Source organism: Ranitomeya imitator, chromosome 1, assembly GCF_032444005.1.
Source record: "Ranitomeya imitator isolate aRanImi1 chromosome 1, aRanImi1.pri, whole genome shotgun sequence".
Classification (NCBI taxonomy): domain Eukaryota; kingdom Metazoa; phylum Chordata; class Amphibia; order Anura; family Dendrobatidae; genus Ranitomeya; species Ranitomeya imitator.
The window spans coordinates 557,181,368-557,195,789 of record NC_091282.1 but is presented as its reverse complement, the minus strand read 5'-3'; the positions used below and the strand labels follow the sequence as shown (position 1 = coordinate 557,195,789).

The window sequence follows — 14,422 nt, the reverse complement described above, 5'->3', positions numbered from 1 at the left end:
TAAAATACTTTTTTCCTTCACTTGAACGTTTTTTCGTACTGACAGTCCGCCAAAACAGGATGGATCTGTTGCACGATGGATGCGACGTGTGACCATCCATCGCGATCCGTCGCTAATACAAGTCTATGGATAAAAAACGCATCCTGGAAGCACATTTGCAGGATCTGTATTTTCCGTCGGATCCGTTTTATTCTCATAGAGTTGTATTAGCGCCGGACTGCACCTGATGGCCACACGTTTCATCCGTTTTTTGCATGATCCATCAAAAAAGCTGTTTCCGGCAGATGGAAAACACATACAGAGGAACGGTTTTTCTGTCCTGAGAAAAAATGCACAGCGACGGATTCAGCAAAAAACGGATGAAACAGAGATGTGAAATGATGAATCCGGCCTCCGAATCTGTTTCTTCATGCATGTTTCCATTCAAATCATGCACATTTTCCATTTATTTATTTATTTCCAAAAACTGCATCAAAACTGCACCAAAAACCTGCACCAAAAACTGCATCAAAAACAGCATTAAAAAAATCAGTTTTTTAATCGGGTTTTGATGCATTTTTTGATTTTTTGGTGCAGTTTTTGATGCAGTTTTTGGTGCAGTTATTGATGCAGGTTTTTGGTGCTGTTCTCCACGGGAGATCATCGTGGGACACTTGTGGATTTCTGCGGACAGGGAGTATATTGGTTGTTTGTTATTTTAATCTTTTTTACAGGTTGACACTCCGCCCCCTCCTCCCCAGACTTCCGAATGGGCAGCGGATGCGTTGAAAAACTGCATCCGCTGCCCACGTCGTGCACAAATTTCACAACGTGCGTCGGTACGTCGGCCCGACGCATAGCGACAGACCCGTACCGATGCAAGTGTGAAAGAGGCCTTAAATAGTGGTTAATTTAAAAAAAAAAATTGGAAAAAAATGTTCTGCGTCAGAGGGGGAAAGCTGATGGCCGGGGGCCAATATTTGTAGCCTGCTATGAATATCAGCCCGCAGCTGTCTGCGTAGCCTTTTCTGGCTACTAAAATAGGGGGACCCCCCAAAAAAATTACATGGAGTTCCCCTATATTTTATAGCCAGAAAGGCTACGCAGACAGCTGCGGGCTGATATTCATAGCCTAGAGAGGGGCCATGGATATTGGCCCCACCACCGGCTACAAATACCAGTCTGCAGCCGCCCCAGAAATGGCGCATCTGTGAGAGGCGCCAATTTCGGCACTTAGCCCCTCTCTTCCCACTCCCGTGTAGTGGTGGGATATGGGGTAATAAGGGGTTAATGTCACCTTCCTATTGTAAGGTGACATTAAGCAGGGTTAATAATGGAGAGGTGTCAATAAGACGCCTATCCATTATTAATCCAATAGTAAGAAAGGATTAATAAAACATGCACACATTAGGAAAAAAGTATTTTAATATTCTTCATTTAACCATACTTACCATACTTCAGCACCTGCAAAAAACATAAAATAATAAACCGTATACTACCTGTCCTCCGTAGTCCAATTAATAACGAGTGTCCCACGACGATCTCCCCTATAGAACAGTGACATCGGGTGATGTCACTGCTCTATAGGACCTTCAGTGACACACTGACAGGAGACAATGGCTCCTGCAGTGCATCACTGAGGTTACTAAAGTTCAAAGTGTCACTTTATGGCAATTGCTGCATGGGAAAATTTCTCACCCAGCAATGCCATAAGTGAGACTAGGGACTATTTAATTACAGTGTGGAAGGATACCTTCTTCCCGTCATTGTGTTTCTGGAGCCACTGAAGAGCGGTCGCAACAGCTGTTGCTGCTGTTCTCCATGGGAGATCGTCGTGGGACTCTCGTGGATTTCTGCGGACAGGGAGTATATTGGTTGTTTGTTATTTTAATCTTGTTTACAGGTTGACACTGGCTTCGGGGAACAAAGTGACAAGTAATGGTGAGTGTGAACTCTATGTTTAATGTACTGTATGTCTATATGTATGTACTGTATGTAGCATGTATGTAGTATGTATGTATGTACTGTATGGAGTATGTATGGATTATGTATGTACTGTATGGACTATGTATGGAGTATGTATGGAGTATGTACGTGTGTTTTTTTTATTTTTTTTATTCAACACATTAGCTGGATGATGGGACTACTACTGTCCCATCATTGGCTATTGTGTCAATCACTGTCAGTGTAGCAGGCATCGTCCGATGGGACTTGTAGTCCCATCGGACGATGCCTGCACACACGCACAGAGCCCCGGCACGCCGCACAGAGACCCGGCACGCCACACAGAAACCCTGCACGCCGCACAGAGACCCGACACGCCGCACAGAGACCTGGCACGCCGCATACAGCCCCGGCAGGCCCGCATAGAGCACCGGCAGCCCGCAATCAGCCCTGGCAGGCCCTCATACAGCCCCGGCAGGCCCGCACACAGCCCCGGCAGGCCCGTACACAGCCCTGACAGGTACGTACAGACCCCCGGCAGCCCGCATAGAGCCCCGGCAGGTCTGCATACAGCCCCGGCAGCCCGCATACAGCCCTGACAGCCCGCATACAGCCCAGCAGGCCTGCATACAGCCCTGGCAGGCCTGCATACAGCCCCGGCAGGCCTGCATACAGCCCCAGCAGACACGTACAGATCCCTGGCAGGCCCGCACAGACCCCGCCCGCACACACAGACACGCACAGTGTCCGCCCACACTTTTCCCCCTCCGGAACAGGATGTAGAAGGACAGAAAGGGCTTATTTACGTTCCGATATTTGTGTCCCATTGACTTGCAATGGTATCGGGTATCGGTATCGGCGATATCCGATATTTTTTGGATATCGGCCGATCCAATCCAATACCGATACTTCTGGATATCGGAAGGTATCGCTCAACACTACTTATCATTGCTGTCCATCTCACGGATAAAGCCATACCCGCGAGATGGGTTGTTGTACACCAGCAGCCCGCTGGTCCACCGTCTGGCCATTGCACCTCCTCCTGGTTGCCACAGCTCCACCCAAATATACTTCTCCTGCTGCTTCTTCCTCTCGATCACCCCCGTGATCCATGCTGTCTTCCCAGGGGATGGGAAGGGACCCTCTGCCTCTTGGTGGAATTGTGATGGACCGAGGGACAGGGCGCCGCCAAACATGGACTGACACTCTGGGACTTGGACACCACCATCCGCCCATCATCCCGCTCCATCATCCTGGCCGTGATTGCTCTGTCACCATCAGACTACTCCACGGCTGCTGCACCCTTTGGCTCAGGCTCCTCCACTTCCAGTTCTAGTTCCTCTGGGGCAGTCTCTCCTTCTGGTTCATCGGCCCCTTCAGCTTGCGATGACGACTCTCTGGTTCTGACAGCCAACAGCACCACTCCTCCACAGGAATGGGGCACCCGGCGGGCCAATACTCATCGGCCTGTTGTGAGTTCCGTTCTGGAGCTCCCTCCTGTGGTTGCTAATGGTGTGTTTGCGAGTTCTGCCCTTGGGCTCCCTCTGGTGGTTTCGAGTGGAACTGCTGCTCTGTTAGGTAGCTGTAGCAGCTGCCTTCACTAATCGCCTTGCCTGGGTTTGTTATTTAAACCTGCTCTGGGCTTTAGTCCATGCCTGCTGTCAATGTTCTTGGTTGGATTTGATTCTTCCCTTGGATTTCTCATATGGCCAGTCCTTGTCTGCTAAAGATAAGTTTTACTAGTTTGTTTGTCCATTTGTTTGGACTCTATTGCTTTGCATTTTGTCTCTTTTGTCCAGCTTGTCACTATGTCTTATATAGGCTAGCTGGAAGCTCTGGGAAAGCAGATTTGCCCCTCCACACCGTGAGTCGGTGTGGAGTTAATTTTTGTAAACTCTGCGTGGATTTTGTAGTTTTTAATACTGACCGCACAGTTTCCTTTGCTCTCTGTCTATCTAGTTTAGTATTGGCCTCCCCTTTGCTGAATTCTAATTTCATTTCTGTGTTCGTCATTTCCCTCTCCTTTCACAGTCATTATTTGTGGGGGGCTATCTTTCCTTTTGGGGGTTTCTCTGAGGCAAGATAGCTTTCTATTTCCTTCTTTAGGGGTAGTTATATCTTAGGCTGTGACAAGGTGTCTAGGGAGTGTCAGGAACATCCCACGGCTATTTCTAGTTGTGTTGTTAGGATTAGGGACTGCGGTCAGTAGAGATACCACCTTCTCAGAGCTCATTCCATGTTGCGTTTTAGCCACCAGGTCATTTCAGTGTGGCCTCTTAACCACCAGGTCATAACATCAGCCACTCTCCACAGGTTCTAGGTTGGGTCTTCTCCTCTGTCTGCCGCCACTTCTATTCATTGCGGCCAACACCACCGTGGCAAAGGGTACAGGAGTGTGCCATCACTGCCAGTGCCGTGCATTGCAATGGCGTCGCACAGCTGCAAATAGGGTCTTCTTCTGGACCCACGCCCGTTCCAGGGTGGAGCAATTTCCAGCTGTTCCGCCCATTCAGCATTGGATTCCACCCGTTATTCAGGAATCTGCTGTAAAGGGCGAGGATTTCTTTTCTTCCATCATGCCCACCATGGTCGGGCACTGCTCACAAGGGGATGCATCTCAGGCCTGGACCACTGTCTCTGCCGGAGGGAAATTCGCGCCATTTTCAGGTAAGAACGCCCACAAGGGGTGGAGTTGGAGCTGTCACCACACCATTTTCCACCAACTTTGTCACATTCAGAGTATGTGTTACATTCAGGGTATCTGTCACATTCAGAGCATGTTTCTTTGTCACATTAAAGGTATCTTCACATTGCTAGGTTTTTGAATCCTTCCATACTATGCCAAGTGAAAAGGAGGCCAGGGGGGTAGTCGTGGCTGACAGTGACTGCTCTGTCACACCCTGGCTCTTCATCACATGAATACATTGTCCCTTCTGTGGTGCACTTGATGGTCCACTTACTTGTACATTAGGGTCCATCTTGGTCCGATGGGGCTCCTTTCCTTTAAGCACCACGTAATAATGGGAAGAGTCCAAATCCAGTTTCAACAAAACAACTTTACTTAGTTCATCCAGTTCAGTCACAGAAACAGCACAATGTTCCTTGCAGAACATCAACATTCCGTTCCCTATTCTGTCCTTCACTTCTCCAGGAATATCGCATGGTTGTATTGTCACCTTCGGTACTGCAGCTTTTGACTGGTCAGACTACCTCTCATTCAGGAGTTTCCTATCTATTTTGCTCCAGATGTTTAGGGTAGTTCCACAAAATTAGCTGCTACCATTTTGATGCTGCACTGTATTCCTCCACCACCATGTGACTGTCAGCCCATAGGCCATGGACAACTGGGCTCTTCCCCTTGAACGTTTGAACGTTGTGGGACTCAACTGTCCTGTCTGGGCTCCCAGCCCCCTCTGTCTAACTCCAGGAAGCTCCCCAGCTACTCTCATTTGGCCCCTCCTATGTAGCTAAATCCTATTGGTCTAACTTATACCTCTCTTCTCTATTGTACTCCCCCCTAGTGGGCTAGATCCTATACTTTTCCTATATCTACTTGACACATTAACACTTATACATGGCATTACACAGTATGACAGCATTATAGAACACTTCAAATACACATAGCATTCCAAACTAACCCATATCAGATATAACAACTTTTCAGGGACATGGGCAAGGAGTGTGGGCATGAAATAGCTTCCGTACCCCCTTACACAGACAAGGTAAAACCAAGGAAGGCAGATGATGCCCCACGTTTATCACGACACATGTGCTGTATGATTTATTTGGCCCCACTAGCAAGACATGATAGACACCTTACACCAACACTTAGTTAATGTACTCCTCTTAGGCACAGACCCTTTTCTAGACATTTTTCAGAAATATCTTGTGAGTGTAATGAATCCGATGCACAACATTTACCTAGTTGTTTTCTTACAGAATTTTGGAGCATTTTGTGTTGTAAATTTCCATTATAGTGTTCACTCCCTGTTTTCTGTCTAATGCTCCACTGTAAATGCTTAAAGAGAGTGTCTGGCATTAAGGTACAAGCCTGCAGTCACTCTTTGTGACTGCAGACATGTGAATCTGCCCAGTGTGCACACTGTGCACTGTCAGGATTCTCCGGTGATGGAGCGGCAGGTTCCATGACCGCAAGTATGTGATTGCATGCATGCAGTTACATGCCAAATAAAATATATTGAACAAGGCTGGATATATGTAGTCTAAATTTGGCCTAAAGTATGCAAATCGCATGTTTGAAGTCACATGATTTTCTGCTACCGGCAGTAGGGAATCCTGACAGTGCACAGTGTGCACTCTGTGAGGATATACAAGTCTGCACACACATAGAGTGACTACAGGCTTGTAACCTAAGGCCAGACAACCCTTTTAACAGATAGGGAAACTTTGCATGTGGGAGAAATGTTGCTGAAATGTCTGCAATTTGAAATCCATTCCAATTACAAAAATGTGGCTGCTCCCTGCAAATGCCATTCAAATGCAACAAATCTGCCAATTGTGAATTCCCTCCCACTCACACTACCTGCACCACAGCTTTACGATCATCATTTAATGGTCAAATAGTTTACCCGGTCTGGGTCACTACCAAAATATCATTACAGTTTTGATGTCTTTACTGATGTGATGAACCTGAATGTTTTCACTGACTTATAACCTATATCACTTAATTATTTAGAAATTGCAGTTTTATAAAGACGAAATGCAACTTCCAGCTCCACACTGGATTGAACTGGCGAGTTTAGAGCAGCAGTGCATGTCTTATAACCCGGCCTTGAGACTACCCTTTCGTTCTATCATTCGTGAGCTCAATAATCTCATTGCATCTGGTAAGGAGGAAGGAGCTAAAAAAAAACCCTTCAAGTATTTCTGGCTGAAGATCTATAATTTATGACAGCCCTGTTGCTATCTGTTGCAGATTATGAACTATTAGTGGATTCTAAAGGGCAGCAAATAAAAGATGGATTCAGAGGCGGTGACCGTGTCTGGGAATACCAGGACCCAAGTGTTTATGAAGAGAGACATCTTAAATATATATCTGTTATTGGCAAGGTACGGAGCAATCAGTGATATGTTCTTTCTAATATTGCTAGGTACTCAGCCACCGGTTACACATTAGAAGGGTTGTATTCACTCTGTGCCCTAGGGAGAGCAATGACCTCTTGTAAGAATAATAACTAGAATATGATATATGGCAAATGACACACTGAGCTTTGATGTAATAATATAATGTCCACGTACGATGGTCACTATTGTTTCAGTATACTTTCCATAAATCAATGGTATAAGTGAATGTAAGAAACTTATCTTATGGGTGAATCATCGTCATAAGTCACTCAGTCCCACACCTCCTGAACTTACTATTTATGCCGAATAAAAAACCTTGAAGAGGACCTGTCAGTAGGTGAAAAGTGGCCAGTTTTTGCTTCTACTTTCTTCCTGCTGATCCCTTCAGTATTGTTTGTTTCTTTTTAAATCTAAAATATGGTTCCAGAGATATGAGCCTTTTAATTTGTGGTAATTTTGATGGTCTTTACTAGTGATGAGCAATTATACTCGTTACTCGAGATTTCTCAAGCATGCTCGGGGGTCCTCCGAGTATTTTTTAGTGCTCGGAGATTTAGTTTTTCTTGCTGCAGCTGAATGATTTACATCTGTTAGCCAGCCTAAGTACATGTGGGGATTCCCTAGCAACCAGGCAACCCCCACATGTACTTATGCTGGCTAACAGATGTAAATCATTCAGCTGCGGCAAAGAAAACTAAATCTCCGAGCACTAAAAAATACTCGGAGGACCCCCGAGTATGCTCGAGAAATCTCGAGTAACGAGTATATGCGCTCATCACTAGTCTTTACTAAAGGGGCAAGGACTAGTGTTGAGCATTCCGATACCGCAAGAATCGGGTATCGGCCGATACTTGCGGTATCGGAATTCCGATACCGAGATCCGATACTTTTGTGGTATCGGGTATCGGTATCGGATCCATAGTGAGGTGTAAAATAAAGAATTAAAATAAAAAATATTGATATATTCACCTCTCCGGCGGCCCCTGGACATCACGCGGGTAACCGGCAGGCTTCTTTGTTTAAAATGAGCGCGTTTAGGACCTGCGGAATGACGTCGCGGCTTCTGATTGGTCGCGTGCCGCCCATGTGACCGCCACGCGACCAATCAGAAGCCGCGACGTCATTCCTCAGGCCCTAAATTCCTAGAATGAGCGCGTTTAGGACCTGAGGAATGACGTCGCGGCTTCTGATTGGTCGCGTGCCGCCCATGTACCCGCGACGCGACCAATCAGAAGCCGCGACATCATTCTCAGGCACTAAACTCCTCATTCTAGGAATTTAGGACCTGAGGAATGACGTCGCAGCTTCTGATTGGTCGCATGGCGGTCACATGGGCGGCACGCGACCAATCAGAAGCCGCTACGTCATTCCGCAGGTCCTAAACGCGCTCATTTTAAACAAAGAAGCCTGCCGGTTACCCGTGTGATGTCCAGGGGCCGCCGGAGAGGTGAATATATCAATATTTTTTATTTTAATTCTTTATTTTACACATTAATATGGATCCCAGGGCCTGAAGGAGAGTTTCCTCTCCTTCAGACCCTGGGAACCATCAGAATACCTTCCGATACTTGGTGTCCCATTGACTTGTATTGGTATCGGATATCGGTATCGGCGATATCCAATACTTTTCGGGTATCGGCCGATACTATCCGATACCGATACTTTCAAATATCGGACGGTATCGCTCAACACTAGCAAGGACCCAAGAGAATCATATGCACAACACCCCCTTGGCTAAAAACATAAAAATTAGCACTAAATAGGGCCTCAAATCTCTGGAACCGACTGGAAGGTTTTTTTAAAATAAAAAATAACAAAAACCTGAAACCTCAGGAGAGCAGCAAGAATAAAATAATAGCAGAAACTGTTCATTTTTTACCTGGTAACAGATCGTGTTTAAATCCATCTTGGTCAAAGACTGGGCTGGTGTTGCTAGCATCTTGATAGCAGCATCAAATAAGGATAGATACCCTGATTCCATGAAGGTTTCACTTAGTTTACATATGTAGCAGATGTCAGATGTTGACCTGTGTATGACCTGCCCATATCGAAGCTTTTTAGGGCTCAGCCGTTTGCGAGAAATACGGACGAATGCAATCCTATAACAAATCGGATTGCACTCTGACCAATGTTATTCTATGGGTTACATCTCATCTGTGATTTTTTGCTCAGCTGAAATCGGACTGAGAAAAAAAATTGCAGCATGCTGCGATTTGCTGTGTATCTCGGACGAGACTCGCCAATGCAGGTTAATGGATGCGACAAAAAAAACGCACAGCAATCGCACCATGCGAGTGCTGTTCGTTTTTTACGCACCGGTGTCCTTTGAAAACCCGGTAATTCATGTGCAGGATACAGTAATATCACACTGACAGGTTATACTAGAATAGATATATACATAGAATATATATACTGTACTGTATATACATATAGTGCACAGAAAGATAGAAGAAAAGCCGGTAATTCATGTGCGGTGAACAGTAATATCACTGTTTAGCAGCCGTAAATCATGCAGCTAAGGCAACGAAAACTAAACCTCTGAGCATAACGAATACTCGGAGCTCACCCGAGCAACAATGCTATTCGCTCATCATTAGTAAATACATATAGAATAGGTAGATATATAGATGTCAATGACAAATACAATTAGTACAGTGTGTGAGCAAATTACTGGAAATGTATTTAATTAACAAAATATCATTTTACGGAAAAAAACGGCAATTTTCAAAACCAGCAGAGGGAAAGCCAGCGACTAGGGGCAGATGTTTATAGCCTGTGAAAGGGGTAATACGAGATTTTTTCTCACACCCAAAGGCTTGCATTGACGAGTCTTGGACGTGATACGTGTAAAATTGCAGCATGCCTGAGAAAAAATACGGTGATGTGAGCTGCCCAGTAGATTAACACTGGTCCGAGTGCTATGCGATTTTTTTCTCGCCTTATCTACATACTTTTCTGAAGAAATCCACTATACAACATTATAGCTATTACCATTATACTAGGCTAAAAAAATACTACCACACTACAACCACAACTACAATCATTAACACTACATAGTGACTACATAATACTTCTAGGAAGAATACATGCTAGACCAGGGGTGTCCAAGGGCTACACTGCCATACTGAACCAATCCCAAGGGCCGCAAAATTTTTTAAAGGGGCACATGAATACATCACCAGAACCAGTACAGTTAGTACCAGTATGAGTATTTAAGGAGGATTTGGAAGATGCAGAAGCATTGCAGAGCATTAGATCAGCAATCGTTCAGTATACAGTTGATGTCCCAGTGTAAAAAAAAAAATGTAATACATATTGTAAAATTTTTTTTTTTTTAAAAATCACAAAATAAAGAGCAGAAAAAAAATAAAAAATAAAAATATTATTCCAACAAATACACTAATTTATGTAAAAACAAAAATAAACAAAAATAGTACACATATATTTGGGATTGCCCCATCCGGAAGGACCTGCCCTATTAATCTCTTCCTCTCGTTAACCCCTTCAGTGAACACCGTTAAAAAATAGATAAAAATACAAAGCCAAAAACTATGCTTTACCATCATACCGCTGAAGAAAATTTGGAATAAAATGCCATGAAAAAGAATTTAAATGAATCATATATCTGAAAACATCATCTTGTCCCGCAAAAAACTCCATCAGCAGAAGAATAAATAAGTTATAGCTCTCAGAATAAAGCGATGAAAAAGAAATGATTTTTGTCTATAAAATAGTTTTAATTAGGGTTGAGCGAAACGGGTCGAAATTTTTCAAAAGTCGCCGACTTTTGGCAAGGTCGGGTTTCATGAAACCCGACCCGACCCCTGTGTGGGGTCGGCCATGAAGTCGGCGATCTTTTGAATCTAGAATCGGAATTCCGATACCGATTCCCGATATGTTTAAGATATCGGGAATTGGTATCGGAATTCAGATTTAAGTGTAAAATAAAGAATTAAAACAAAAAATATTGCAATACTTACCCTCTGACGCGCCCTGGTACTAACCGCGAACCTTCCTTCCTTAGAATCAGCCTTCCAGGACCTTGCGGTGACGTCGCGGTGACGTCGCGGCTTGTGATTGGCCGCGCGGCCGCCCATGTGACCGCTCGCGCGACCAATCACAAGCCGCGACGTCACCGAAGGTCCTGGAAGGGCTGATTCTTAGGAAGGAAGGCTGCCGGAAAGAAGCAGGGCGCGTCCGAGGGTGAGTGTATACCTAATAGGAATATACTCACCCTCGGACGCGCCCTGCTTCTTTCCGGCAGCCTTCCTTCCTAAGAATCAGCCCTTCCAGGACCTTCGGTGACGTCGCGGCTTGTGATTGGTCGCGCGAGCGGTCACATGGGCGGCCGCGCGGCCAACCACAAGCCGCGACGTCACCGCAAGGTCCTGGAAGGCTGATTCTAAGGAAGGAAGGTTCCCGGTTAGTACCAGGGCGCGTCAGAGGGTAAGTATTGCGATATTTTTAATTTTAATTCTTTATTTTACATTAAAATATGGATCGCAGGGCCTGAAGGAGAGTTTCCGCTCCTTCAGACCCTGGGAACCATGGAAACCCAATGCACTGCATTGGGTTTCGAGTTTCGGCCGACCCCGACCCCGACTTTTTTATAGGATCGGCCGATTTCACTCGACCCGACTTTTGAAAAAGTCGGGTTTCGTGAAACCCGACCCGATCCTATAAAAGTAAAGGTCGCTCAACCCTAGTTTTAATTGCATAAAAGCGCCAAAACATAAAAAAATATATAAATGTGGTATTGCTGTAATCATACTGAGCCGAAGAATAAAGCTGCCTTATCATATTTAGTACACAGAGAAGGACAAAAAAAGAAAAAAAAAAACAATTCCTGAATGCTGGTTTTTGTAAATTCTGCCTTCCAAAAATCGGAATTGAAATCAATCAAAAAAGTCATTTACCTTGAAAATGGTATCAATAAAAACATCAACTTGTCCAGCAAAAGCAAGCCCTCACATGACTCAGTCGGCAGAAATATGGAAAAAGTATAGCTATCTAAATATTGGAATGCAAAAACTAGTTTTTGCAATAGAAAGCGTTTTTTAGTGTGTGATGTGTGACAGCAGCCAAACTGGTATTGCTGTAATCGCACCGACCAGAAGAATAAAGTCATCTAATCGCTTATATCACACGAGGAACGGCATAAAATATATATAGAATCAATTCTTCACCTGCTGTTTATTTTTTTTCCTTCTGCCTCCCAAAGATCGCAGTAAGGGTACTTTCACACTAGCGTCGTGTGACGTACGTCGCAATGCATCGTTTTGGAGAAAAAACGCATCCTGCAAATTTGACCACAGGATGCGTTTTTTCTCCATAGACTTGCATTAGCGATGCATTGCGACGTATGCGTCGTGTTTTGGCGGACCATCGGCACAAAAAAAGTTCCATGTGACTTTTTTGTGCGTCGCGTCCGCCTCTTTCGACCGCGCATGCGTGGCCTAAACTCCGCCCCCTCCTCCCCGGACATTACAATGGGGCAGTGGATGCGTTGAAAAACTGCATCCGCTGCCCCCGTTGTGCATTTCTTTTCACAACGTGCGTCGGTACGTCGGGCTGACACATGGCGACGGCCCCGTACCGACGCAAGTGTGAAAGTACCCTAAGGCTCGCAGTAAGCACTTGACCATGAGGTTTTCTTTAAAATCTCTGAAATACATGATTCAGATGAAACCCCTGGTGGAATATTCCCTATACTGAGGCAGATGGAGGCACTGTAGATGCAGTATGACCTGTGATTCGGCAGTGACTATTATTTTTAGGCGTGCATAACAGCGTGGTCCTTTACAGTTTTGTACACTTCTGAAAAAGGACACTGCTGAACTGAGACCAGATGGAGTCCAGAGTAACTCTGCTGCCTCATTATAGTAAATGATTCTCTCAGGGGTTTCATCAAAATCAAGTCACTTGGAGATTTAGATGTAAACCCAGATGTAAGTGCTCAGCGTAGAGCCCTGGATAAATGTGATCCCAAATGTTATGTAAAATGTTTCCAACAGAAGCTTCAACTCATTTCACAAAAAAAGCAAGTCCCCACTCAGGTCCATCACCTATCAATGGAAATAGTGTGCTTCCACGTTACTGGTAGTACAAAAGCTCTGCAAAAGCACTATAGCTCCTCCACTGCAAAAGAAATTCAGAATATACAGCGCTCCCAAATCCAAATGCCCCACAATGTTTCAAACATGTTTGGCATTTCTATAGCGATGAAAGTCTGCCTAATTTATGGGTGCATGTCTCCAGCATCATGAGCTGGGCAGAAAACCATACTGGGCACTACAACGTACTTGTCACTATAACGTACTGGGCACTGCAGTTTGCAATTTTCACTCAGCAACATTCACTACTGCTTGTTTCTGGAAAACACCCATGGAGTCAAAATAAAAAATACCTGTAGATAAACTCCAAAAGGGTTATAATTTCCAAAATGGGGTAAATTGAGGGGGGATTCTGCTCTTCTAGCACCTATGAGCTCTGCATATGAAGTCCACAAACTATTCCAGCAAAATCTGCGCTCCTAGAGGCAAATAGCACTCCGTCCCTCCTGAATTTCTTTGTATGGCTTAGCAGTACTGTACAGCCACATATGGGGTATTTCTACATTCAGCAGAAATTATGGGGCAAATTTTGATGCTATTCTTACCCATTTGCCAGTGTGAAAATGTAAAATCTGGGGCAAAAACAACATTTTGTTGGTGAAAATGTAATTATTTTTTCTTCACTGCCGAATGGTATAAAATTCTGTGAAAGGCCTGTGGTGTCAATATGATCACTGCACCCCTAAATTAATTCATTGAGAGGTGTAGTTCATAAAATTAGGCCACTTATGGGCGTTCTGCTGTTTTCGCACCTCAGTTGCTCTACCAATGTGACATGGCACTCTCAAACCAGTCCAGCAATATCTGAACTCTAATATGGCGCTTCCTCCCTTCTGAGCTTTGCAGTGTGCCTCAAAAGTAGTTTGTTTTCAACCATATATGGGGTATCAGTGTACTCAGGAGAAAGTGCACAACACATTTTGGGTTATATTTTTTCCTGTTTCCTTGTGAAAATGAACAAATTGTGGCTAAAAAAACATTTTTTTGTGGGGAAAATGTGATTTATCATCTGGGGTACTCCAAGCACAACAAGACACCTGCAGATCATTCCATCAAAATCTACGTTCCAAAATGTCACTTCATCCTTTCTAAGCCCTGCCTTGCTCTGAAGCAGTAGTTTTCACCTACATATTGGTATACTCAGGAGAAATTGCACAACAAATTTTAGGATCCATTTTCTCCTACACTTAAGAAAATAATAAATTTGGGGTTAAAAATAGTTGTGTTCTCACCTCACATCTAGATAAATTCCCTGAGGGGTCTAGTTTCTAAAATTTCTAATAAGTTTCTACAAGTAATAA

General features: G+C 44.4%; 1 protein-coding gene across 1 annotated transcript in view; it reads left to right on the top strand.

Annotated features, from left to right (window-relative positions):
- Positions 1-14,422, top strand: part of JAK3 (Janus kinase 3) — a 475,730-nt gene that overhangs the window by 244,946 nt on the left and 216,362 nt on the right. The window contains exons 17-18 of the mRNA XM_069767767.1: positions 6,620-6,770; positions 6,860-6,993. Of these exons, the coding sequence (XP_069623868.1) occupies positions 6,620-6,770; positions 6,860-6,993 (285 nt within the window). The remainder of the gene's footprint in view (positions 1-6,619; positions 6,771-6,859; positions 6,994-14,422) is intronic.